Here is a 23482-nt window from a genome sequence, read left to right as displayed (position 1 = left end):
TTGTGGGTTCTTTGGCATCTCTATGGTTCAGGGCATGGGGTGGGAGGTGTTATAGGGAAACTGTTGAGACATTCGGTTTCAGAAAGCAGCAGGGACGCCTGTTTATTCTCTTCAGCCAACTTCAAACCGCAGGCAGGGATGGCGGCGGGCAACGAGGGAGAAGCTCCCCGCCCCCAGGGAAGAACTCTGTTAGGGCTCCAACCCCACAAAGCAATGGCGGCTCCACTCGCCACCCCTCTCTACGACTTCCTCTCTATCATCCTTGGAGCAAGCGCTAATTGGTTACAGCGCTGCGAAGCAGCCCTCCGCCAATAGGTTAGGCAGGAAAGACGTCGCCTTGCTATTGGCTAGCGGAGACGGTAGGCGGAGCACCGCACGACATATATAAGCAACCTTCATAGGCCGCTCCCTTCCTTTTAGTAGTGGCCGTCAAGTGCGTCAGAAGGTAAGCGGAGGTTTCGTTTCATGGCTACCCGAGGCGCGGTGTCGGGAATAAGAAGCGCCCCGGTGGCCGAGAAGGACGTTTTAAGTGACTCTGAATAAATTGGTGCCTCAGCGGTTGCGCATCCACTTTAAATCAGGGAGTTGGAGCCTTTATTCGCGCGGCCTCTGCCTCACTCGCTCAGTGCGCATGCGCGGGTTGTAGAACTAGGGCAGCCCCGCGTGCGCAGACCACACGTGTCGGGTGGTTGCTTCCGCGGCGCTGCTCGGCCTATTCAGGGGATTCGTGGATGGTGGGGATTAAACGCGCTCCCTCGAACCGCCGGTCTCACGTGATTTAAATTTTTTTTAAAGGGGAGTTAGCTTTCCATGTCTTGTGAATTTTACGAGTGTCACGTTGGGCAGAAAGATTCCTACTAGATGATCCTCTTGGTCCCTTCCAACTCTGCAATTCACCCCACGTGTTGCTGAAAAAATAGCAGCTATTTCTAGGTGCTCCCTTTTTCAATAATTTTGGTGGAATCGTTTTCAAAACTTTTGTCAGTTGATTCATTGTTAATGTTTCCTCCCCAGAGGCTGGGTGGGTGAATGCTGCTTATGCAAAATCATCCTTAATATGAGGAGTAGGGAATGTGCCTTTCTTTGAGATTATTTTACTGATGGCCCATAACATCTTTGAGCATTTCACAAATTCTCATACCTCCCTGCTCAGTTGGGAACATTTGGGCTTAACCATTGTTATATGGAATCACACTCTTTTCCCTGCTCAAATTATATCCACATTAAAATGCTGAAGTAGCAGTAAATTGTGCCATATATATTACAGGTCTTGCTTAGCTTAGTTTGTGGGGAGCAGGACTTTAAAAGGGGCCAAAGGGCCTTGCTGGTTTATTGAAATAGTTGCAAAGTGTACTTTAGTTGCTTGCTGTAATTCAGTATCTGCACTGAAATGTAGTGCAGTGTTTAATGCTGACTGGATGCAAGTAGCTGCTTTCTTTTGGATATAGCAAGTGGTCCAAAGTGGCATATTGCTTCAACAAACTATTCTCCCCCTTTCTAATGGGTAAGTTTCCATTATATATATCACCTTCAGGGCTTCAACACAACTTTACAAAGAACAATTGTGACCCTCTGGTGTCCAGTAGTGTCAGTTAAGGGTCAGTCTAGACTCCAGAAAACAAAATTTGTATTGAATTTACCGTAAACTCAGTTTGGGTGGTGTGGTTCATTGGGTAGTATTGACCTTACAAGTAAGAAAGGCTGACTTTAGACCTGAAATTCCTGGCTGGCTTAGCCTACATCATAGGTTTGAATGAATGTATAAATGAAATGACGAGACACTAATAATAAATTATACAGAGAAGTAGCTGTGAAATATATCAAAACTTCATTTGCTTCACTTGTTTCATCTGCCTGCTACTTCTATAGATCTCTCAACTTTTTTCTCCACAGAACTGGACTCCCTTTAGGCCAACATGCCAGTTGCCAGGAGCTGGGTATGTCGGAAGACATATGTCACCCCAAGGCGGCCCTTTGAGAAGTCCCGGCTTGACCAGGAACTGAAACTGATTGGTTAGTTTATCCTGGATGAAAAAGAGAGAGTTGTTCAATTAAACAGTTACGCTCCAAAGGCAGGCGCATGTTACATTTGAACTTTTATATCCCCCTCCTAGGTGAATATGGGCTGCGTAACAAGCGTGAAGTGTGGCGGGTGAAGTTCACCTTGGCCAAGATCCGCAAAGCTGCCCGAGAGCTGCTCACCTTGGATGAGAAGGATCAGAGGCGTCTCTTTGAGGGTATGTTAGGGCTGGGCATGCCAGTCTTTGGCATCTTTAATGGTTCTTTTGCTGTTGCGGATCCCTTTAACAGTTGCCAGCAGATTAAGGGATCTGGGATGTGAGTTCACTTCCTTTATGAATCCTACCAGTTTCTTGGATCTAGTCCAATTAAATTTAAAACCAGAGATTATCAACTTACTGTTATGGACAGTTGTAATATTTTCATCTTTCCATAATGGTTAGTTGATGGTCTCTGGTTTTAGATTTCAATGTGTTATATATAGATTTTATTGTAAATACTACTTTATGATACAGGTCCCGGTCTCTCTCTCTCTCTCTGTGTGTGTATATACATACACACACACATTTAATGCCTTTCAGATGTGCTTATTTCTTGTGTTAGATTTAAGGGAATCCAGATCTATTGGATTAATATCAGTTACCTATGTTGAATTGTTTTTACTGCTGTAATTATATTTATATATTGTCTTGAGAATCTTTTAAATCAGTCCCATATTTCAGATCAGAGACTAAGGCTGAGAGTGACTGTCTTCTCAAAGACTGCCCACCATTTGTGGCTGAGCTAGGATTTGAACTGTGATTTCAAGGTCAATGTAATATACTATAGTGCTGCTTAGTAGTATGTAACTAAACATGTCAACCTGTGCTAGAAACTGAGATATGAAAGCTAGGAGCTAAATGGCACCTTAAACCTATGTTATGGGTGTTGCAACAGAGTTTCTAGGTTCACTTTTTTATAACAAGAATACAAAGCTGAAAATGAATGAACTGCAGGTAAAGTCTTAAGTTCAGTTTTCACATGGTTTGGTCCTTATCTGAAGACTGCAAAAAACAAATCCATACTTCCCCTGCCTGCCCCTGTAATATTATGAGGATCCTTTCTCCAGTCTTCAGAGTGGCTGAAAGTGGGGAGGCAGAAAAAAGTCCTCCTTTCCTTCTAGCAGTGGCAATTTTAATCTGAAATCTTAGGCGCAGTACTGCACCCAGAGCTCAGAAACTGCTCACACTAATGAAATTCCCTTTCGCAAAGCACACCTAGAACAAAGGGAGTTTCAGATGCTGGCGTCAACTTGGTGCCATTTCTTTCTCTTCTCTCCCCCACCCGTCATTAGCATTTCATAGAGAATGCTTTTTTCATGGCCACTTAAGACGTACCAAAATACATGAATCATGTGCCCACTTCTCTTATCGTGTGTGGGCCTCTTCAGCTTGTTTACATGTCCATATCTTTTCCTAGGTAATGCCCTGCTGCGCCGTCTGGTCAGAATTGGGGTGCTGGATGAGGGCAAGATGAAGCTGGATTACATCCTGGGTTTGAAAATTGAGGATTTTCTGGAAAGGCGTCTCCAAACCCAGGTCTTCAAGCTGGGCCTGGCCAAGTCCATCCACCATGCCCGGGTGCTCATCCGTCAAAGACACATCCGGTATGTTGCCTTGGAGTATGTTTAGAAGTGGCATTTCGCTTAAGCAGAACGAAGTCAAAAGCAATGACTGAGTTGCTGTGGGTTGCAAAGACAGGGTCTACCTCTGAAGTAATGCATCTGATGTCTCTTATGTGTGGCCTGTGCAGGGAGATGTGTGGACATGTCCCAGCCGTGTGTCTTTTTACCCCACCAATCCCTCCCCTGGACTGGAACCCTGGATAACCTAAAAGCCCTGCAGTCTGCCTAATGAGGCTGTATGCCAAAAGCACCAACAGTTTCGGCAAGGTTCACTGCGGCTCAGCCGTACACCTTGCGAAGGTCTTGGCGTGTGGGCAGTAGAGGTAACAACTAGCAGCTCTGCTCCTTCTCGGCACAAAGTGTTGATGTTATCCCTCTTGTTAGCGAATTGTCTGCTGTTACACCCAGTTTTCAGTATAACCAGGCATTCATCTTGCCATTGTATACTGAGGGCAACAGCAGTAAATGTCAAACTTGAGTCAGTTTCTCCCAAGCATTTCCTGTTGGTTCGTTCTGAAACCTTTGTTCTGTGACCAGTTTTGCGAGTAAAAGTTGTGAGGGCATAGTTGCTTTGAGTTGTATTGTTCAACACTTATTAATGTGTTAAGAAAGACCTATTGAATGGTGGGGCTTAGTTCTGAGTATCTTGTTTAGGAATTCATTGCAGTGTTAATTAAGGAAGGGGCTGAGGTTAACCCTGGCTTTGATAATAGGAGGAGGATGTTAATTTCCATGTTGCCAAATGCTGAGCTTTTAAATTTTAAACTCCCTGAGTGCTGGAATTGGGGGATGATCACTTGATTCCTCACTTGGCTCTCTTCCATCAATCACTTTAGCTCTCTAGTTCTGTGAAAAACCGTTCTTAAGAAGAATGCTGCCGGGTTTAGCTGGAACGTCTGTAACTGCTTCCTTTTTCCCTCTTCAGTGTAAGGAAGCAAGTAGTGAACATCCCTTCCTTCATCGTCCGCCTGGACTCCCAAAAGCATATTGACTTCTCCCTCCGCTCACCATATGGTGGTGGCCGCCCAGGTCGCGTCAAGAGGAAGAATGCCAAGAAGGGCCAGGGTGGTGCTGGAGGCGGTGATGATGAGGAAGAAGATTAAGCTGTGGGGTGCTCCCCTCCGCACATGCTGGTGGGGAATCAAACCTGCCTTAACTGTAACATTACACAATAAAAAATATTTGTGGATAAAATATTGTAGCCCTTCTGGTGTCGGGGGTGCATCTCGAAAATACCTGATGATACCTGCAACAAGTGATCTTGCATGGAGCGCTCTGTTCAGATGGGAAACTCAGTTGAGGGTTGTTCCCAGCAAACAGGACATCTGCATAGGAAGAAGCAGCAGCCAATTGTTGGTTGGGAATGGGGCTAGTAGTGGAGTGTGGCTGAGGAGGGTACAGTGCGCCAATACTGTACTCTTAACATATACATGCCTCTTTTCCATCTATGAAATGGTTAACTCCATTGCACACAAGGGTCCAAAAACAAGGAGCGGTAGTTGTGCCAACCCCCTCCCCCTTGCCTTGGAAAGTTGGAACTGAAATCTGGAGGAGAGGCCATTCCCAATAGCCTCCTGGGTCATTCATTCCCTGGACCCATAATACTATATTTCCCCTTGTTTTTCTGTACACTCTCAAGGGGGATTATTCCTGGAATTAGCATGCATATATATGTATAGCTGAATTGCAACCCTTATCTCCAGTAGATGGAAACGATCACTGCTGAAAATAGCATAAAGGTGAGCGATGATTAAAGAAATTGGCAGGAAACAAGTTGGGATCTTTCCCGGAGGCATCTACGGGAACAGATGGCAGGTGGAAAAGTGAGAGATTTGGGGTCCAGGAGCAGAATTGAGCGCTTTGGGTGCCAACTTTGCATGCACCTCCCATGTGTGCTGTGTCTCATTGCTTTCAAGACTTCCAAGCAAACAGAAGTTGAAGTTAAATTAGCTTTCAAGTTTTATCAGAGCAGCTTGAAGCTCTGGGTCACCTCGCCTTGGAGGCAAATTGGCAGGGACTCCCAGAGTTTCCAGTAAGAGATCTGGCTTGCCAACAAGAAATGCAGAATCTACAACCCAAGAATAAGATTGAAATCAGACAACACATGACTGCAGTTGATTTAAATGGGGGCAGGGTGGCTCGAGTTAACGTTTGGGTAAACTGGAACAGCACAGGATATAAGAATTAACTTCAATTATTAATTGGTCGGGTACAGTTTTTAGACAAAGGTAGCTTAAGTTTTTTTTTGTTTTAAAGCTTTAACACATCTGGTATGGCAGGTTGTTCCTGCTGGTTTGTACAGGGTTTGAGTGCATGGCAAGTGTTGAGCATATATGCTCACTGGTATAGCCTAGTCCCTTGTAATAAACTAGAAGCCACTCCTTTCTTTAAACACTGCTGCAGATCTGTGGCCCCCTCTGCTCTTCCAAGCTCCCCAGTGACACGGCCTTTGCACACACCAGGCTGTTAATGAAAACATACACAAGCTAAAGAGTTGCCAGAGGCAGCATCAAATTAGCTGAGCTTGTACTTTCTTTTTGCCTCAAAATGTCTTTTTCTCAACAACTAGTTTCCTGTGTCAACATTCTTGAGGCCTGTCAAGTTACAGTAATGACCTGCCCTTAGGGCAGTGACTGGAAAGATTTGTGTCACGTGTAGAAAAATGGGATGTGGTGGTGGTCAAACATGAAAAGTGAGTGGGAGAAGGCTCTGGTGTGGAGAGAAGGATGCCTTTGCAAAGGAAAACCAGTCTGACCTGTACAAAGAATGCCTTTTCCTTGGTCATGGAATGCCCACATCCTTCCCCATACACTATGGGAAGCAAGGGCTTCTCATTTGTAGCATAGTGCACAATTTCTAGCTAAACGTTTAAGAACCTTGGCTTGTGGCACATTAAAAGAAGAAGAAGAAGAAGAGTTTGGATTTGATATCCCGCCTTTCACTCCCCTTCAGGAGTCTCAAAGCGGCTAACATTCTCCTTTCCCTTCCTCCCCCACAACAAACACTCTGTGAGGTGAGTGGGGCTGAGAGACTTCAAAGAAGTGTGACTGGCCCAAGGTCACTCAGCAGCTGCATGTGGAGGAGCGGAGACACGAACCCGGTTCCCCAGATTACGAGACTACCGCTCTTAACCACTACACCACACTGGTATGGGGAACTTTTATCCCTTCAGATGAGGGGGCTTTTAGTTCGTCAACATCTGAAGGAACGGAGTTGCTCACACCTAGAAGACTGCAGGTTTATTCTGACAAATTACAGTGGTACCTTGGGTTAGAAACACTACAGGTTACAGACTCCGCTAACCCAGAAATAATGCTTCAGGTTAAGAACTTTGCTTCAGGATGAGAACAGAAATAGTGCTCTGGCGGCACAGCAGCAGGAGGCTGCCCCATTATCTAAAGTGGTGCTTCAGGTTAAGAACAGTTTCAGACCTCCGGAACGAATTAAGTACTTAACCCGAGGTACCACTGTACTATACCTCTGATGGTTGCTAGATTTACTGCATCTACCCCTCATTTAACACTGAGCAGTGCATCTCCTAGTGACTTTCTGGTGAATAAGAGAACTCTTACCTGTTCTAGGGCAACAGTTACATCTTAGGCCATGGAGATTGCAAGTGTGAACCTGCAAGGATGCAACTCCTCCCGAGAGCAGGAGTTCTTTATACCTTTCTCTGAATGTGCTTTTGAGATGGGGGCTTGTCTTACAAGCCCACCCAGGTCTTGGAATAGGCAGCTTTTTTCCTTTTCTCTGCTTCTGGTGATACCTGACATCTTGAGAGCATCAGAATGAATTTGAAGGCTTTTGATGAATGAAGAGATGGCTGCCCCCAGTATACCAGTTGGTTTATTCCACAAAGATAATGATAAACAGGCGCCCCCAGCAATACACTGTGCAGACAGGCCTGCTTATGTACTGTACAAGGAATGTTAGGAAGGAAACGAGCCTTTCAGGTGCACAGCGAGTTCAACAGTCCCTGCGGTACTGGCAGCCCCTGCAGCTGAGCCCTGGCATCGCCTCTGCCCCTCATACTGGCACGCACTGCCCGGCGACTCAGCTCTTGCAAGGTGGGCACTTTGCAGCAGAGAGGATGGGCGAGGGCCAAAGGCACTGGGGGCTGCCCCTCCCTCTCCAGGTAGCAGGGCCCCCCTTCTACCGCTCCCAGGCACAGATAGTGCTCTACTAGCCGGACCACACAGTGGAAGGCCGGAGGGTGGCCAGCGCCTGGCAAGGCCTCCAGGTGGAAAGCTGAGCCCTGCTGCTGGATGCGCAGGTTGGTGATGCCCGTGTTGGTGCGGACGCTCAGGGTGAAGAGGTGGTGGTGGTCGGAGGAGTCTCGCACGAGGAAGACGCCGGGCGGCTGGGAGGTCAAAAGGCGCTTGGCTTCGGCCCCAGACAGGCTGCCCCAGTAGAAGCCGCTGGCCTCGAGGCGTTCCAGGGCACTTTCCACCCGCTCAAACTCCCCACAGAAACTCTTGAAGTGGTAGGAGGTTGTGGCTGTGCCCGTCATGGCCGCCGCAGCTGGAGCAGGTGCTGGCGGGCAGCACCAGCACAGGGGGACCATTGCGCCTCCAGGTGGCCGGAAGAGACGCTCAGTCGGTTACCGGAGCAGCATCTGAAAAGGAAGGCAGAGACAGTTCATGCGGCAGGAACCTGCCGGCTTTCAAACTCCAGTTGAAAGGTGCAGGTGTCTCCCCTGGACTCACAGCTTCTTTGCTTGAGACAAAGCATAAAAGCAGAACCAAGAAACTTGGGAAATAGGTCTATTCCAATATGTGCAGAAATGGAGACACGCTAACTAAAAACGCTTCATATTATTCCTGTGCATTTGCTGTGAAAGATCTCAGAGCAGCACAACTGAACAAAGCCGGTTTAGCAAAGTTTGTTGGAAAAGTTGGAAAAGCTTTGACATTTTATCTAAAGTAAGTTTTTTTGGTTTGAAAGCCACATTCACCCTTGGCCAAAAACTTCCAGGTGTTGTCCATCAGTGGTGTGTGTGTGTGTGTGTGTGTGTGTGGTTACCTCACACACTTGCAGACACACAACTCCATGCAGATCAGCTGAGATGGGAGGTTGTGGCCACCAGATCAATCTGCCAACTGGGCAGGAGGTGGTTTGCAACCTAACCAGGGCACTAGGTCTCTCTGCCCACTCTAGTGCTGTACCTAATTTTTATTTTTTATTTTTTTGCCACGTCATCAAAATTGGTAAGGCCTTGGGGGGGGTGGGGACAGAAACAAACCCTCTTTCGCTGACCAGATCAAACCAAGGATGTTGTGTTGACATTCCAGTGCACCAAGCTGGAGCACTTGGCTTCACAGCTTTCAACTTCTTGCAGGAAGCCTTAGCTATGTTGTCCAGTGTTTGCTGGGCTATGATTGAGCAAACGCAGCTCTTGCACAAGCCTTTGCCACTAGTAGCTATGGGAATCATCCATGAAAGTTATACCCAGAAGAACAAAGGCAAATTTGGGTGCCCAGATATCAAAGCAGGGAGGACATATTAGGATCCTGAGTGATATCCTATTAGTCCTACAGGGAATACACCCATTAAAATCAATGACTTGTATCCAACTAAGTTCTACTCAGAGGAGATATGATAATCATCTTCAGATATCTAAAGGGCTGTTAACATGGAAGATGGAGCAAACTTGTTTTCTCCCACTCCAGAGATTAGGACTGGAACTAGTGGATTCAAGTGACAAGAAAGGAGATCCTGACTCTACAGGAATAACTGTCTAACACCAAGCACTGCTCAACAGTGGAACAGACTCCCTTGTATTGGAAGGTGGCAGACTCTCCGTGGAGGTTTTTAAGTGGAGGCTGGTGGATGCCTTAGCAGAGATTCCTGCATTGCAGAGATGATCTTTGGGGTCCCTTCCAACCCTACAATGCCATCATTCTAAGAAGCAATGATATTTCCCCCACAGTATCATCGTCCAGGGGATTGTATATCCAAAACAGGAACAGGCTGCAGGGACAAAGCATTGAGAAGATGCTCTTGTAGGAACCTCTTATCTGCAGTGTACAGTGGTGCTCTCCCTTCCACTGCCTCACCCCTCTCCCACCTTGTTCTGCTGACACATCTCCAAAGCTTTTCCTGTTACTAAACTGGACAGAAGCATAGAAGACTGCTTGATCTTGCAGCAGATCTGGTTGTGTGATTACTTGGAACTAATGGCTGTAGCTCAAACATAGTGGTGGATGAGCTGTGTTGCTCTCCTTGGGTGCCAAGCTGAAGAAGGGGTGTGTGTGTGTTGTTGTCCAGCTAAGTTCAGAGTTTGTTGACTGTTCTGTCTACACTGCTGGGGCAAAATCATTGACAGGTAGCTCCGGGATCTTTTCATGAGCATTTCTGGGAATGCCTGGGAGCAACAAGGGCATGTTATACCGTCATGTTTTGCAACCTTGCACAAGCTACATAACTTGGCAGCCCTACAAAACCAGCCACAGAGGGGAGTGCTGCAGGCATCCCTCACCCCAAGATGCTATTTATACTAGGACCAGGCCTGCTTAAAGAGTTGGGTTCAAATCCCTCTACTGAAATCACACCTGCACCATACATTTAAAGCACATTTACAGTAGTTCAACAGGTGGCTTCCCCCAAAGTCCCCAGGATTCTTTGGGGAAAGGCAGGTGCTTTAAATGTGCTAAACATTTAATGATATGGATATGACTGGTCATAAAACGATTTTGTAAGAGGCACGTAAAAGTAAAGGTACCGGTAGCCCTGAGCGTTAGGTCCAGTCAGGGTTGTGGCGCTCATCTCGCTTTATTGGCCGAGGGAGCCAGCATACAGCTTCCAGGTCATGTGGCCAGCATGACTAAGCCGCTTCCTGGCGAACTAGAGTAGCACACGGAAACGCCGTTTACCTTCCTGCCGGAGTGGTGCCTACTTATCTACTTGCACTTTGATGTGCTTTCGAACTGCTAGGTTGGCAGGAGCTGGGACCAAGCAACGGGAGCTCACCCCGTCACGGGGATTCAAACTGCCGACCTTCTGATCGGCAAGTCCTAGGCTCTGTGGTTTAACCCACAGTGCCACCCGCTTCTATGGTAGTCAAAACAGCATACTGGTCCTTGATGGATGGAAAACTCTCCTTCCTTTGTAATGCAACACTCACCAGAGTTTGGGGTGGAGATAGGGAGCCATACAAGGAATCTCACAGAGAGCTGGCAGTGAAGTCTTGGGGTGGGCTGTAGCGGTTCACCTAGTAGCACCTTGAGAGTCTACTACCCAAAATAGCACTTGGGGCCTGGTAAATATAAGCCTGTTTGATCCCAAAATGTTGTTGTCTTTTTATAAGTAAACACCTGCTGCAAAGCCTTTGTAACTGTTATTTCATTAAAAGGAAACATACTCTGCAACTTCCTACTTCCTGGGAAAGAGGAAGCAAAGACCTTTTTTTGTCACTTTGGAAAGGAATCACTGTTATGTTCATTGCACATTCTCAAGTAATTTGAACTGTCCAGCTGTCTAGGATTTCCCACAGATTTGCAAACTGCACACATTAAGTACCCCAAAGTTGTTACCCATCTCAGAACAATATATGCTGGTGCCCTCTAGGTCTGAACCTCCTGATAGTCTCCTATAATAAGGAATCAAGTGTGGCTTAGACCAGGGTTGCCATATTTTTGGTTCCCCTCTGGTGGACGTCATATACCGTACCTCTGCCAGCTGTGTGTGGGCAGAAATTCAACAGGTGATGCTTTTCCTTGAAAGAGCTGTAGTGATAAGGAAACTTCACCCGATGCGTATCTGCTTGCGAGCATAAAAAGGAACAACAAGGTCTGAATCCCCGTTTTAGAGCTAATATGCAGGCTCTGCCTGGTAAAGCCTCCTCAGGGCTGTACCACTGGAAGCTGAAGGCTGCACATTTGACAAGTTTCCCCACAGCAAAACATCCCTGCATACAGAAATCAAGAATCATTCCCCCATACTGAAGTGGTACAGCCCCAAGAACACATCAGGCTGCAGTGACCATTCTGCTGCTGAAAACCATCTTGGAAGATCTTATCATCCCACTGTAGCTGCTTCCCGAGACCCTCTGAAAAAGTTAGGGGGAGGAGACTAAGTGGGATGGGTGTGGTTAACTTGCTTGGGGGGGGGGCGGGAGGGAAGCTATGCTATGCCAGTGTTTACAAAGAACCTCTGCCAGAAAAGTGCTTTTGGAAGCCTTCATTCCCACAGCAGAATCGACGTGGCGAATGCTACTCCAGAAAAATTAAACAATATATGGAATTTCTTCTTCTTATTTTTTAAAGGAGGCATCTGTGAATAATACTGAGAGGGAGGGTGGGGATTTATATTACATTAGAGCACAGTTCTGTTGTTCAGATACACGAGCTTGGATGTGGCAGCAGGATTCTAGTATAGTACCCTGGTCCCCAATCTCTCCTGAAAAAAAATTGAATTGAGTGGTGCTTTCTGCACCTATCATTCTTCAGGCAGAAATCACGCCCCCCCCCCCCCACCAAAGCACCCTGTACAGGCTGGCAGGGCTGTGATGAGGTTCTGATGCAGAAATAAAACCTCCACACCCACACACAAACATTGGGAATTTAGTAATTCTCAAACTGTAGAGTTGATACAGGTGGGCCCATGGCGATATGGGGGTTCAAACCTTTTTCTAATGCCCCCTAGTGTTTGAAGCCAGGTAATGAATTCAAGGGAAATTGAATGCATGCGTGTGAGAGAGCTCTAGGTTACTGTGTAGGATACTCACCTGGGGAAATAAATTAATTTAAGACTACTTTATCTAGAGTTGATTTGGGCAAAAAGAATTGATTTGGAGAAGGGCCTGTGAGAAATCAATGGGGATAAATGAATCTGAAGAGGAACTGAGTAGAGGCAACCTCTGTTCCTAAATTAACTCAAAAAATTATCTGTTTGATTTGGGTGAGAAATCTGTGGGTGGGTTTTTGTTGTTTTTTAAGGGGGGAGGGCTGTCAGCTTAGTGGTTGGAGCACCCGCAGAAAGTCTCAGATTCAATCCCTAGAGATGTTCCCATCTCTACATATACATTAGCACATGGAAACGTTATGCTAATGTTTGCCTTTGTGTCCAGGCCTTGAAATGGTTAAGTTACCCATCAATGTCCCTGCCAACTTGGGTGCCGCAAGCAAACAGTGGCTGCCATGGGGCAAGTCTTTGTGCCAGAGGTCCAGCTGTCTCCCTCGGCAGCAGGAACAGGGGCTGAAAGGCTTGCCACATTCTGAAGAAAGGGAAGCAAAACACATGACCGCCTAAAGTGGGGCAGGCTGCGAGCCCATTAGTGTCCAGAGTCTAAAATTACCTAAGCGCAACACTATGAAGAAACTGCAAGCCCTGCCATTAGGAAACCAGGGAAGGGGACATTGGCTCAGTGGGTGAAGCATAAGCTTTGGATTGAGATGGTCCCAGGGTCAAACCCTGGTAAAAGGTAAAGGTACCCCTGCCCGTATGGGCCAGTCGTGTCCGACTCTAGGGTTGTGCGCCCATCTCACTTAAGAGGCCGGGGGCCAGCGCTGTCCGCAGACACTTCCGGGTCACGTGGCCAGCGTGACAAGCTGCATCTGGCGAGCCAGTGCAGCACACGGAATGCCGTTTACCTTCCCGCTGTAAGCGGTCCCTATTTATCTACTTGCACCCGGGAGTGCTTTCGAACTGCTAGGTTGGCAAACGCTGGGACTGAGCAACAGGAGCGCACCCCGCCGCAGGGATTCGAACCGCCGACCTGACGATCGGCAAGTCCTAGGTGCTGAGGTTTTACCCACAGCGCCACCCGCGTCCCCTGGACCCCCACTTAAAAACATCAGGTAGCAGGTGATGGGAAAGGCAGTAGGTAGATCTACATCCTGGATGGATCAGCAGCCTGACCAGGCATAGGTCAGCTCCCTATGTTCTTTTTTCCCCAGAAAAAAAGAAAGTAAATGATTGACTGTTTTTGTGAGCCAGAAGTACCCATCCACAATAAGGCTGCCTCTCTGAGTGAGTCGCTGCTCTAGCTTTCCAGTCTTTGCTGGAGGAGAGAAATCCGGCTTGGATCAGCTGTGCTAGCAGCTTCCAGTCATACAAGAACTGGTGTCAGATGGGTGTTGCCTGTCATATCTCTGTGTGAGTCGGTGCTCTGGGTTTTCCTTCTGCCTTGGGTGCAGTTGGACAATTCACTCCCAAGGGGGGGGGGGAGGGAGCTGCAGAATGGTCCCCTGGAAGAGGTTACCTGTTGAATCTCTGCATGGGTTTAAATCGAGTCCTTGATGGTTAACCATAAACAAGAGGCACATAGGAACATTCTTGGCACCGGTGATCTTCTAAGGCAGTTTTACTCCGAGTCCCACACACCTTTTTCTCTATACTTAAGGAAGAGTCTCCTCAACAGTGGCATTGCAATGGCAGAACACCCTGCCAAGCTGGCCACACCTCGTTGCCTTTCTTTCTCTCTTTCTCTTTCTTTCTCTCTTGTTAGCAAAACTTTTTTGCAATCGCTTTGGACTTGAAGGCTTTAGAAAAGGGGATCGCATTTAAAACGGAAGGCTTAAGCATGGGCATAAGTTTCCCACTTAAATAAACAGGACGTAAATATGCACATCTTGGGTTGGGCTGTAGGAACATAGTAAAAAGCCTTAAACACAGTCAGACAATTAGTCCGTCTAGTTCAGTCTGAGCACCATTAGCAGTGGTTTTCCAGGGTTTCAGACACGGAACATGCCCAGCCGCACCTGAACCAGGGAACCTTTTGCAATGCAAAGCAGATGCTCTTCCTCTGAGTTGCCACCTTTACCCCAAAAGGCCCCTCCTTTTCTCGCTGCTCTTAATTACATGTTATTGTCTCCTTCATTTTTCAAGCAGCAACAATGCCTTCAGGATGGTTTACGGAAAGGCAATCAATACCTATTTTGATGATGGCGATAACAAATAATGATGATGTTGATGATACTAGGGATAGAATTCCACAAAATAGCAAAGAAACACTGTTCATCTTTAGAAGGGGAATATGTGGAAATAAGCTGGGGCTTCCAAGCAAGGTTTTGCTATGGTTCGAAAACCAACTCCTAAATAAATTTTCTGTTGGGTTAGCTGAATTTAAAAATCCTGCTGATTTTCCACTTCCAATACTCCCAGTTGTGCAATCCCACTAGGTTTTTTTAAGGCGTGTGTGGTGGAAATGGAAAAGTCCTGAATGTAGCAAGTTGGCTGTGCGTATTGTTTTGTTTTAATTACAACAGCCACAAAGATAGAACATTAATATCCTCCAGAAGTCAGCTCTCAAAAGCAAAATGTTAAATGTTTTGGAAGTTTGCATTTTCTTTGACCCCCCCCCCCTTTTTGGTCAGATTTCCAATTTGTACAGATTCTAGTCCTTATTTACCCCCCCCCCCAACCTAAACCACCGTGCTGCTTTGCCTATAATCTGGATTCCCCTTATTTCCTTAAATAATTAATAACCGTCATAATAATTAATCCTTTATGACGAGGATACAAAATTAAACTTGGAGAAAGTTATTTCTCCCAGGCTGACTAGCACCCGACATGAAAACCACCACAATAGGGCAGGAGCCAAAGTTACCAGGCACTGACTACTCCTCGCTTCCAACTCAGGGCGGGCTGGTCCTGTCTCCTCGTCGTCTTCTCCCCACCTTCGCAATCTCAGCCCTGTCCCCCACTTCTGGCATCAACAACATAAACCAGGGAGTGGGATGGGGGCTATTCATGCTCTCGCCGTCGTCGTTATTTTAAACTCACTTACCTTTGGCGGCGTGAAAGCAGCGAGGTGCCTGTGCGTGTCTCTCCAAGAGTGGAAGAAAAGAGAGGGAGGGAGGGAACGGGTGGGGTGGGGGGGATCAAAATTTAAAAATGCTCTCCCCTTCCTCTGCCGAAACCGAGCCCAGTCCGATCGCCTGCCTTTGCCATACTTGCAACGCCGGCGAGGGGGGCGGGTTGTGGTCGGGAGGGGGAAGCGGTGCGCCGAGCAGAGTCTGCAAACGCCCCGCGCGCCTGGGGCGCACCGGATGGGAGGCTTGTTCCCAGGCTGGGCCAATTAATCTCTCTCTCCCCCCCGCATCCCCCTCCCCGGCACACACACACAAACCGACCGGATACCTCCCGGATTAGGACTACTCAAGAGGAGTCGAAAGTGGTGGAAGTTGCTCGGGGCGGAGGAGGAGGGGGGGAGGAGTGTGCGCGCAGAAAGGCCGACCGATCCGTTTCCTCTCGCCAAGAATCGCAGCGTCTTTCTGGTTTCCTGGAAGTGCGTGTGAATGTGCGCGCGCGTTTCTGAAGCGCTTTTCCCGTTAGCGGAGTAAAGCGGGGCTGGTCGGCGGTGGGAGGAGGAGGAAGAGAGCGAGAGCCGGTGAACTCGCATCCCATGTCAGCGTGTGGCTGCTGCTGGCTGCATCGTGCTGGGAGCTGGAGGGACGGAGAAGGGCGGGAAAGAGAGCGAGAGCTACAAGAATAATATTTGAGCTGCTCCGGTTCCAAGAGGAGCTTGTATATTTCACGGGGAAACTGACACGCTGGGGGAAAGAGAGGCTTGGATTCCTGGTGCCTGTGTGTGGCTGGGGTGGAGTGTGGCAAGAGTATTTATTTTTATGAATGGTCAGAACTTTCATTGGCCGCCGGAGGTGGCTGGAAGGCTCCTGATTGGCAGGAAGTGGCTGTGTAAACCCCGCTAGGCTCCCTCCCCCTCGCCCTCCCCCTCCTGCATTTTTTTTTTCCTGGGTGATTCCTGGAAGTGTGGAGGGGACTGTTGGTAAGGAGGAGGGGAAAGCGAGCTGGTCCCCGCCTATCCCTGCTGCAGAAGAGGGAAGAGAGGTTGGGTAAGGTGATCCAGGGGCTTGCAGGGAGATCCCGCGGGCCGAAAAGCAAAAAAACAACAGCCACGCGAGACCCGTTTAACCCCCTCGCGGCCGGGCGTCCCAAGAGACGAAGCAGGAAAACCTTCCCCCAAGTGGCCGCCACGGCTCCCGCTCCAGCCACCCGCCAGCCGCCTTCGCTTTGCACATGAGGTTGCCCTCTGCACATGGGCAGTTTGCACTGACGCGCGTGCACGGAGCAGGAGTTTTTGTTCGTGCGCACCTATTAGGCGGTGTAGGTAGAGCGTCCTGTGCGCGGAACATGGAGAGGAACATCCAATGAGAGCCGGTATAGCGCAGCGGCTAAGCGACGGGTCCGCGGGCCACAAACTTCCCGGTTCGAATCTCGGCTTTGCCGTGAGCTAACCGCTAGGCGGTCTTACCCAGGCACTGACTTCCACCCGCCCCCATCGCTCCCTGTAAAATAGAGGCCGAGGCTGTGAACTCAGAGAGGAGAGATGGTAATAATAGTGACTTGGCTAACAGAGTTGTTAAAGGGGTTAGAACTGCTTGGCGCACGGAGAAACGCTCTGAACACTTGGAAGTGCTATAGATAGTATTTTACTGCTGGTTGTCTCTTAAGTTTATTGCAGTTTTATAGGGATTTTTAATGAAGCATCTCATAAATATAATAAATAATACAAATGTGTTATTGTTATTGCTACTTACTATTACTACTACTGCTGCTGCTAAAGGGTGTATAGTAAAATATAAAGGTCCGTATAGTAAAAGCTATGGTTTTCCCAGTAGCGATGTATGGAAGTGAGAGCTGGACCATAAAGAAGGCTGGTCGCCGAAGAATTGATGCTTTTGAATTATGGAGCTGGAGGAGACTCTTGAGAGTCCCATGGACTGCAAGAAGATCAAACCTCTCCATTCTGAAGGAAATCAGCCCTGAGTGCTCACTGGAAGGACAGATCCTGAAGCTGAGGCTCCAATACTTTCGCCACCTCATGAGAAGACTCCCTGGAAAAGACCTCGATGTTGGGAAAGATGGAGGGCACAAGGAGAAGCGGATGACAGAGGATGATATGGTTGGATAGTGTTCTTGAAGCTACCAGCATGAGTTTGACCAAACTGTGGGAGGCAGTGGAAGACAGAAGTGCCTGGCGTGCTCTGGTCCATGGGATCACGAAGAGTAGGACACGACTAAACAACAACAAACTAAGGGGAGCTGGTGGTGCTGTGGTCTAAACCACTGAGCCTCTTGGGCTTGCTGATCAGAAGGTTAGCGGTTCGAATCCGCTGGGTGGGGTGAGCTCCTGTTGCTCTGTCCCTGCTCCTGCCAACCTAGCAGTTTGAAAGCGCACCAGTGCAAGTAGATAAATGGGTACTGCTGTGGTGGGAAGGGAAACAGCGTTTCTGTGTGCTCTGGCACTCGTCATGGTGTCCCGTTGCGCCAGGAGTAGTTTAGTCATGTTTGCCACATAACCCGGAAAGCTGTGGTTCTCTTGGCCTGAAAGTGAGATGAACACCACAACCCCATAGTCACCTTTGGCTGGACTTAACCGTCCGGGGGTCCTTTACCTTTTACCTACTATTACTTTTACAGCGTGGTGTGCTGGGAAGAGCATGGAATGAGGACCTGGGTTTATATTCCTGTTCAGCAGTGAAGCTGGAGATGAACATAAACGGTACTTTACAGTGTGGTGATCTGGATTTGCGGTGTACGGGAGCCAAAACATACCTGTACCAAGGTGTTTGACAACCAAGGTATGACTGTATTGTGTTCCTTTATCTGCCTAATATCTAGGCTGATGAAAGAGTTTGGAGAATGTTCCAAAGCTTGCTCACTATGCAGCAACATTATGTTTGATCCTGTGGATTTTGGATATAGGATTATAGTGCTACAAGTCTTACACATATAGTGGTGGACTTGGGCCAGGGAGATACCTGGGTTGGAATGAGCCTTGGAGATTATCCTTAGTTTAGTTGCTGGTTTTGAGCCTAACGTAGGAAGGGGCTGAAACTCCGTGGCTGAGCTCATGCATTCCATTGAGCAGGTCCCAGATTCAACCCCTGGCATCTCCAGGTACAGATGGAAGAGACCTGTGTTCGAAACCCTGGACACCCCACTGCTAGTCCTACACTGCCAGCCAGTGTGCTTGGGCTAGGTTGGTCAACTCTATGCAAGCCAGTTTCTTCTGTTCTTCATAACTTACCTTGTAGGGCTGTTGTGATGTAGACGCGACGGTCCCATGTCTGCCACCTTGACCCTGATATGATACAAATGTGAAAAAGAAATCAATGCAATACATAGGTGGGGGGGGGTCACTTGCTAGTTTTATTTAATATACTTCTATTGTACTGTACCTCTCGATTTTACAGAAGCATTGTAACACCAGTACCAAGTATACACATTTTGGGCAGGTGCAGACATGCAGGTCTATACCTTCCCATATGTATAGGTGGATGCTTGTGTAAAATTGGCATGTGCGTGGAGCTTGTGGATTTGCCCTGGAGTGTGTGCATAGTGCTGTATTCCTATGCACATTTACTTGCTTCTGAGTAGACTTGCATAAATCTGTGCTGTCTTGTATCCGTTTATTCGTAGATCATTCCTTAAGGGTAAATACTGCGAATGCATAGCTATGGTTTGTCTGTGCATATTATTGCAGTGTAAGGTGTACATATGTGTGTGTGTGTCCCCTTGGTGTGTGCACATGCATTAAAATGCCTTCATATATGATGCCCAGTGTGGGTGTGTTTATTTCTATTCCTATATCTGACACATGAGAAGCATGCACACAAATATGATTGTGTGCATCAGTACAGTGTCTGTGTACATTTTGCGGGGGGGGGTGTACACAGTTTGCACACATGGTGTTATATGTACATATCCTGGTTTGAATGTATAGTGTGATGGCGTTCTGGCGAGTGCTTATGGAGCACGTGGGGTCTGTATGGGCAATGTTACCCATGCGCAGATGTGTTTATATGTAGATGTGCATACAGTGCTGAATGAGTCTGCAAAAAGTGGCATGCTTGACGTACAATGATCATTTTTACATCCTTCGTTGTTTGCAAATCCCTCTTAATGGTTATAGCGACTGGCACTCTCCCTTCTTTTCACAGTAGCTCCCAGAAGTGTGAGCTTAATGAGTATACACATTGCGTCAGGGATGCAGAATAGGTGCGGGTTGCTGCTGCAACATCTCTTGTCCATCCCCGATCAGTTGTGTGTGCAGTAGAAAACAATGGAGTCAGTACATCCAATATCAATGGCTGGGGGCAGGGAAGAGTGCGGGGGGGGGGAGCGATGTATCTCTATTTTACAGCAATCCAGCACACACACACACACACACACACACACAGACACACACACACACCCTAAAGGCACCCGCCCCAATGGAGCCACGGAGCCAGCCGCGACTCGCCACTCCCCCTTGGTGAGAGAGCCTCGGCATCCTGACACAGCAGCGCTCTGGACCCCTCGCTCCCTGGCCAGAGAACCCAGGCGTCCTGGCCCTGCGCGCTCTCTCCCTCTCTCTTCCCTGCTCTTCCTGGCTTGGGTGGTGTTTATGAGCTAATCATGCGCAGTCAGGGCCGTTAGCTGTTCCTGGCAGGTCTGAAGTTGCCGGTAAAGGCACCGCTTTCCTAGCAGTGATTAGGGGGAAGCGAGTGCGTGATGGAATGCTAAACAGCAATAACCACACGCGGAGGCAGCGGCGGCAGGAGCAGCAACGCTCCCCGGGGCTTTGGGGAGAGTGGGGCAAAGGGAGGGTCGCGGGTGGGGAGGAACGCCAGGCAGAGGGTGGCCGGAGAGCTCGCCCCCCAACACACCCCGTTTTAAGGCTGCATCGGATGAGATTGAAGCCTTTGCCCCAGAACCATTTTTTTATTCCAATGCAAGGGCTCGTCTGTATAATATGTGAAACCAAGAGGGTGCCTCTGAGCATGTGCAGAACGCTTTACTACTGATTCTTCGTGCATCTAAGAAGGGAACGACAGCTGGGGCGGTGGGTGAGATTTAACCCCGGACACATCTGATACCAGAACCTTGAGGTGAAGAGTGGAATGATGATGATGATGAATGCCTCATCTATCCAGCCAGCGCTTAATCTGAAAATATTCCTTCCCGACCCCACACCCGCTACCATACCTTCACACCCTAGGGATATTTGAAGAAGAAAGAGTGCCTCTGAGGTCATGCCGAGTGCTTCCCTTTACCGTAGGAGAGGAACCAGGTCACAGAAGTTAAGCCCCTGCACTTTTCTTTCTATCCTTTATGAGAGCAGGGGCGGCATTCCGTTTTGATCCAATCCTACCTCCACGGAGCTCAGACAGAACACATAGAAACCACCAGCCTCCATTTAATCCTCGCAGCAACCTTGCGAGGTAGGCAAGGCTGAAGAGACTGACTGTCCCAAAGTCACCGGGCAAGCCCTGAGCCCAAGGAGGGATGGGACCCGGGCCGCCCCAGCCCAGCGCTCTAACCAGGACTGATGCAGGCAATCATTGTCCAAAGTAACACGTTTGTCTGATGTGATGGAGTAACACACACCCACACACCCACGCACCCACACCCACACCCACACACCCAGGATGCCGACTGTGGGGGGCTTGTGATCAAGGAGACCCCACCACGTCCTTCCACAGCTGGCACACGATGATGATGATGGAGGAGAACATAAGGACATCATTTTTAACTATTATTTCATCTAACGGTTGTTATTTTTCGGTCAATTCCGAAAGTATAATGTACCACAAGCTGAAGTGCTGCTTAAAACATTGGTGGAGTGTGTGTGTGTGTTGTTGTTTTTGTTTCACGAAGCATTGCTTGTTAAATAGTTAAGCATTTTTATTTTTAAAGGGGTTGGGGCTGCAAGCAATCTGATCTCCTTCCGTCTACATGCGCATGGACGCGAGACATCCAGGCAGATAGACAATGCTGCCCCCGGCTGGAGCATACAGGAAGTGCGGGTGAGATGAGAGCCGGAGGGCGGGGAGGCCATCTCAAGAGTACGGCGGCTGTTGCTATGAGGATCCCAAGCCGTGACAAGTGCGAAACGTCATTTGCAAAAGGAGGTATCTTTCCTTGACCTAGTTTCTCTCGCAGGAAAAGTAAGGGTGTCTTCAGAGAAAGGAGGAGAGGCTGGGTGGCAGGTGGTGAGGTTGCTGGGCTTGTAGGATGACTGAGGCATTTGAGCTTCTTGGCTGGAACATAGAATCATAGAATAATAGAGCTGGAAGGGGACCGCCAAAGGCCACCTAGTCCAACCCCCTGCAATGCAAGGATCTCAACTGAAGCATCCAGGACAGGTAGCCGTAGTGCCTGATAAAAGTCAGACTACAGGGCCATTTAGCTCAGTACTGTCTGCACTGGCTGGCAGCAGCTCTCCAGAGTTTCCAGGAATGTTGTTTTTTCCTTCCCACCTCAGGTCATGTAAAGGGTAAAAGGACCCCTGACCATTAGGTCCATTCGTGACAGACTCTGGGGTTGTGGCGCTCATCTCGCTTTATTGGCCGAGGAAGCCGGTGTACAGCTTCCGGGTCATGTGGCCAGCATGACTAAGCTGCTTCTGGCAAACCAGAGCAGCACATGGAAATGCCGTTTACCTTCCCGCCGGAGCGGTGCCTATTTATCTACTTGCACTTTGACATACTTTCGAAGTGATAGGTTGGCAGGAGCAGGAACTGAGCAACGGGAGCTCACTCCGTCACAGGGATTCGAACCTCGGACCTTCTGATCGGCAAATCCTAGGCTCTGTGGTTTAACCCACAGCGCCACCTGCGTCCCTTTCAGGTCATGTAGGGAGATGCCAAAGAATTGAACACAGGAACTTTTGCATGCAAAGCGGGTGGTCAGCCACTGGACTGCAGCTGCCCGCCCCTAAAAATCCGGGACCACCGCTCTTTATTTCTAATAGGAATATAAAAAGATGCCTTTCACTTGGTCACAGCATTGGTCTTCTAGATTTTCCACTCCTATCTGCAGATACCAGAGTTTGCACCTGGGAGCCTCTGCATACAAAGCAGATGCTCTGAACTACTTTATTTTGCTTTCTAAGGAAACGCCTGTTGGCATCTGTCTGTCTCAAGAGACAATGGAGTGTGCCTCCAGGGTGAAGCCAAACTTCTGTGTTTGCGGCACCGAAGTGACCTCTCTGGGGTGCAAGCCTGGCCAGCGTGTAAGGAGTAAAAGCCTACACCACCCAGTGGGATGCACTAGGAAGATCTCTAGGGCAAGCCCCACATAAATGAACTGGAAATGCAGGAGGGGGAAAAAAGCATAATTTTGCCAAGTTCTTGTGTATTTCTCATTCATTTCCCTGAAGTCCTGTACAGGTGATCTTCCTGGCAGATGGCGGCTCCTGGGTCAGATCTGGCTACGGTCCACTCCGCTCTCCTTAATGGTGCCTGAAACCCGACAGCCAGTCTGTACGTTTGAGTGCCACGTGTCAATAAAAAGCCATTTTGCCTCCGTCAGGCTTCCCAGTACAAAACACTGAGCTTGAATTGGCAATTTGGCAGGGATGATTTGGCAGGCCTGGCGATCAGGCATCACACAAAGGCAGCCTGTGAAACCTGGGAAGTTTCGTTACTGTTGTTCAATTGGCTATTCAGCTCACCTTCTTTGAGGGCATCCATACAGCTGGTACTTAACAGGCACCAGGAGTACCATTCCCTGCTCCACCCCCCCTGCAAAAGATATACAAAAATATTTGCCCCTTCCAGAAAAGTGAATAGGAAGATCTTAACAAAATAATACTACAAGCATGCTGCTGTTTTCATCTGTGGAGTGGTGGAAAGCAGTGATGCCTGGAGCCCCTTGGGCCAATTCCTAGAGTGGAGTAATAGGCAATCCCTCTTCACAGGAAAAAAAGGGACGTGGGTGGTGCTGTGGGCTAAACCACAGAGCCTAGGACTTGCCGATCAGAAGGTCAGTGGTTCGAATCCCCACAACAGGGTGAGCTCCCATTGCTCGGTCCCTGCTCCTGCCCACCTAGCAGTTCGAAAGCACGTC

The 23482-nt window shown here is 48.4% G+C and overlaps 2 protein-coding genes across 4 annotated transcripts; one reads left to right on the top strand and one right to left on the bottom strand.

Annotated features, from left to right (window-relative positions):
• The first annotated feature begins 325 nt into the window (after window positions 1–325).
• On the top strand, window positions 326–4876 carry RPS9 (ribosomal protein S9). 3 transcript variants are annotated; one of them, XR_014518529.1, is made up of 7 exons: window positions 329–445; window positions 1894–2013; window positions 2115–2237; window positions 3478–3664; window positions 3811–3835; window positions 3880–4005; window positions 4608–4781. XR_014518529.1 is itself a non-coding variant. In XM_083471348.1 (5 exons), the coding sequence occupies exons 2-5, from the start codon at window positions 1917–1919 to the stop codon at window positions 4783–4785; spliced, it is 585 nt and encodes a 194-aa protein (XP_083327474.1). In that variant the 5' UTR covers window positions 399–445; window positions 1894–1916; the 3' UTR covers window positions 4786–4876. The 3 variants fall into 3 exon arrangements, 1 of the variants encoding a protein (XP_083327474.1); XR_014518528.1 differs by having other exon boundaries at window positions 326–445; window positions 3811–4005; window positions 4608–4876; XM_083471348.1 differs by lacking the exons at window positions 3811–3835; window positions 3880–4005 and having other exon boundaries at window positions 399–445; window positions 4608–4876.
• A 2634-nt stretch (window positions 4877–7510) lies between these two features.
• On the bottom strand, window positions 7511–16223 carry LOC310691768 (suppressor of cytokine signaling 3-like). Its single transcript, XM_083471778.1, has 2 exons — window positions 15411–16223; window positions 7511–8297 (listed from the first exon to the last, which is right to left on the bottom strand). Exon 2 carries the CDS (start codon window positions 8244–8246, stop codon window positions 7632–7634), a length of 615 nt encoding a protein of 204 aa, XP_083327904.1. The 5' UTR covers window positions 8247–8297; window positions 15411–16223; the 3' UTR covers window positions 7511–7631.
• Between the last annotated feature and the right edge of the window lie 7259 nt (window positions 16224–23482).

This window comes from Podarcis liolepis, assembly GCF_965112155.1.
Source record: "Podarcis liolepis genome assembly, chromosome: 13".
NCBI lineage: Eukaryota > Metazoa > Chordata > Lepidosauria > Squamata > Lacertidae > Podarcis > Podarcis liolepis.
This window is presented reverse-complemented; position numbering and strand designations above follow the sequence as displayed.

Bases quoted from the DNA above. Each gene is read 5' to 3' on its own strand.
- RPS9 (XM_083471348.1), top strand. From the start codon at position 1,917: ATGCCAGTTGCCAGGAGCTGGGTATGTCGGAAGACATATGTCACCCCA. The intron at 2,014-2,114 runs GTTAGTTTATCC...TCCCCCTCCTAG, and splicing joins CCAGGAACTGAAACTGATTG to GTGAATATGGGCTGCGTAAC. The intron at 3,665-4,607 runs GTATGTTGCCTT...TTCCCTCTTCAG, and splicing joins ATCCGTCAAAGACACATCCG to TGTAAGGAAGCAAGTAGTGA.
- LOC310691768 (XM_083471778.1), bottom strand. From the start codon at position 8,246: ATGGTCCCCCTGTGCTGGTGCTGCCCGCCAGCACCTGCTCCAGCTGCG.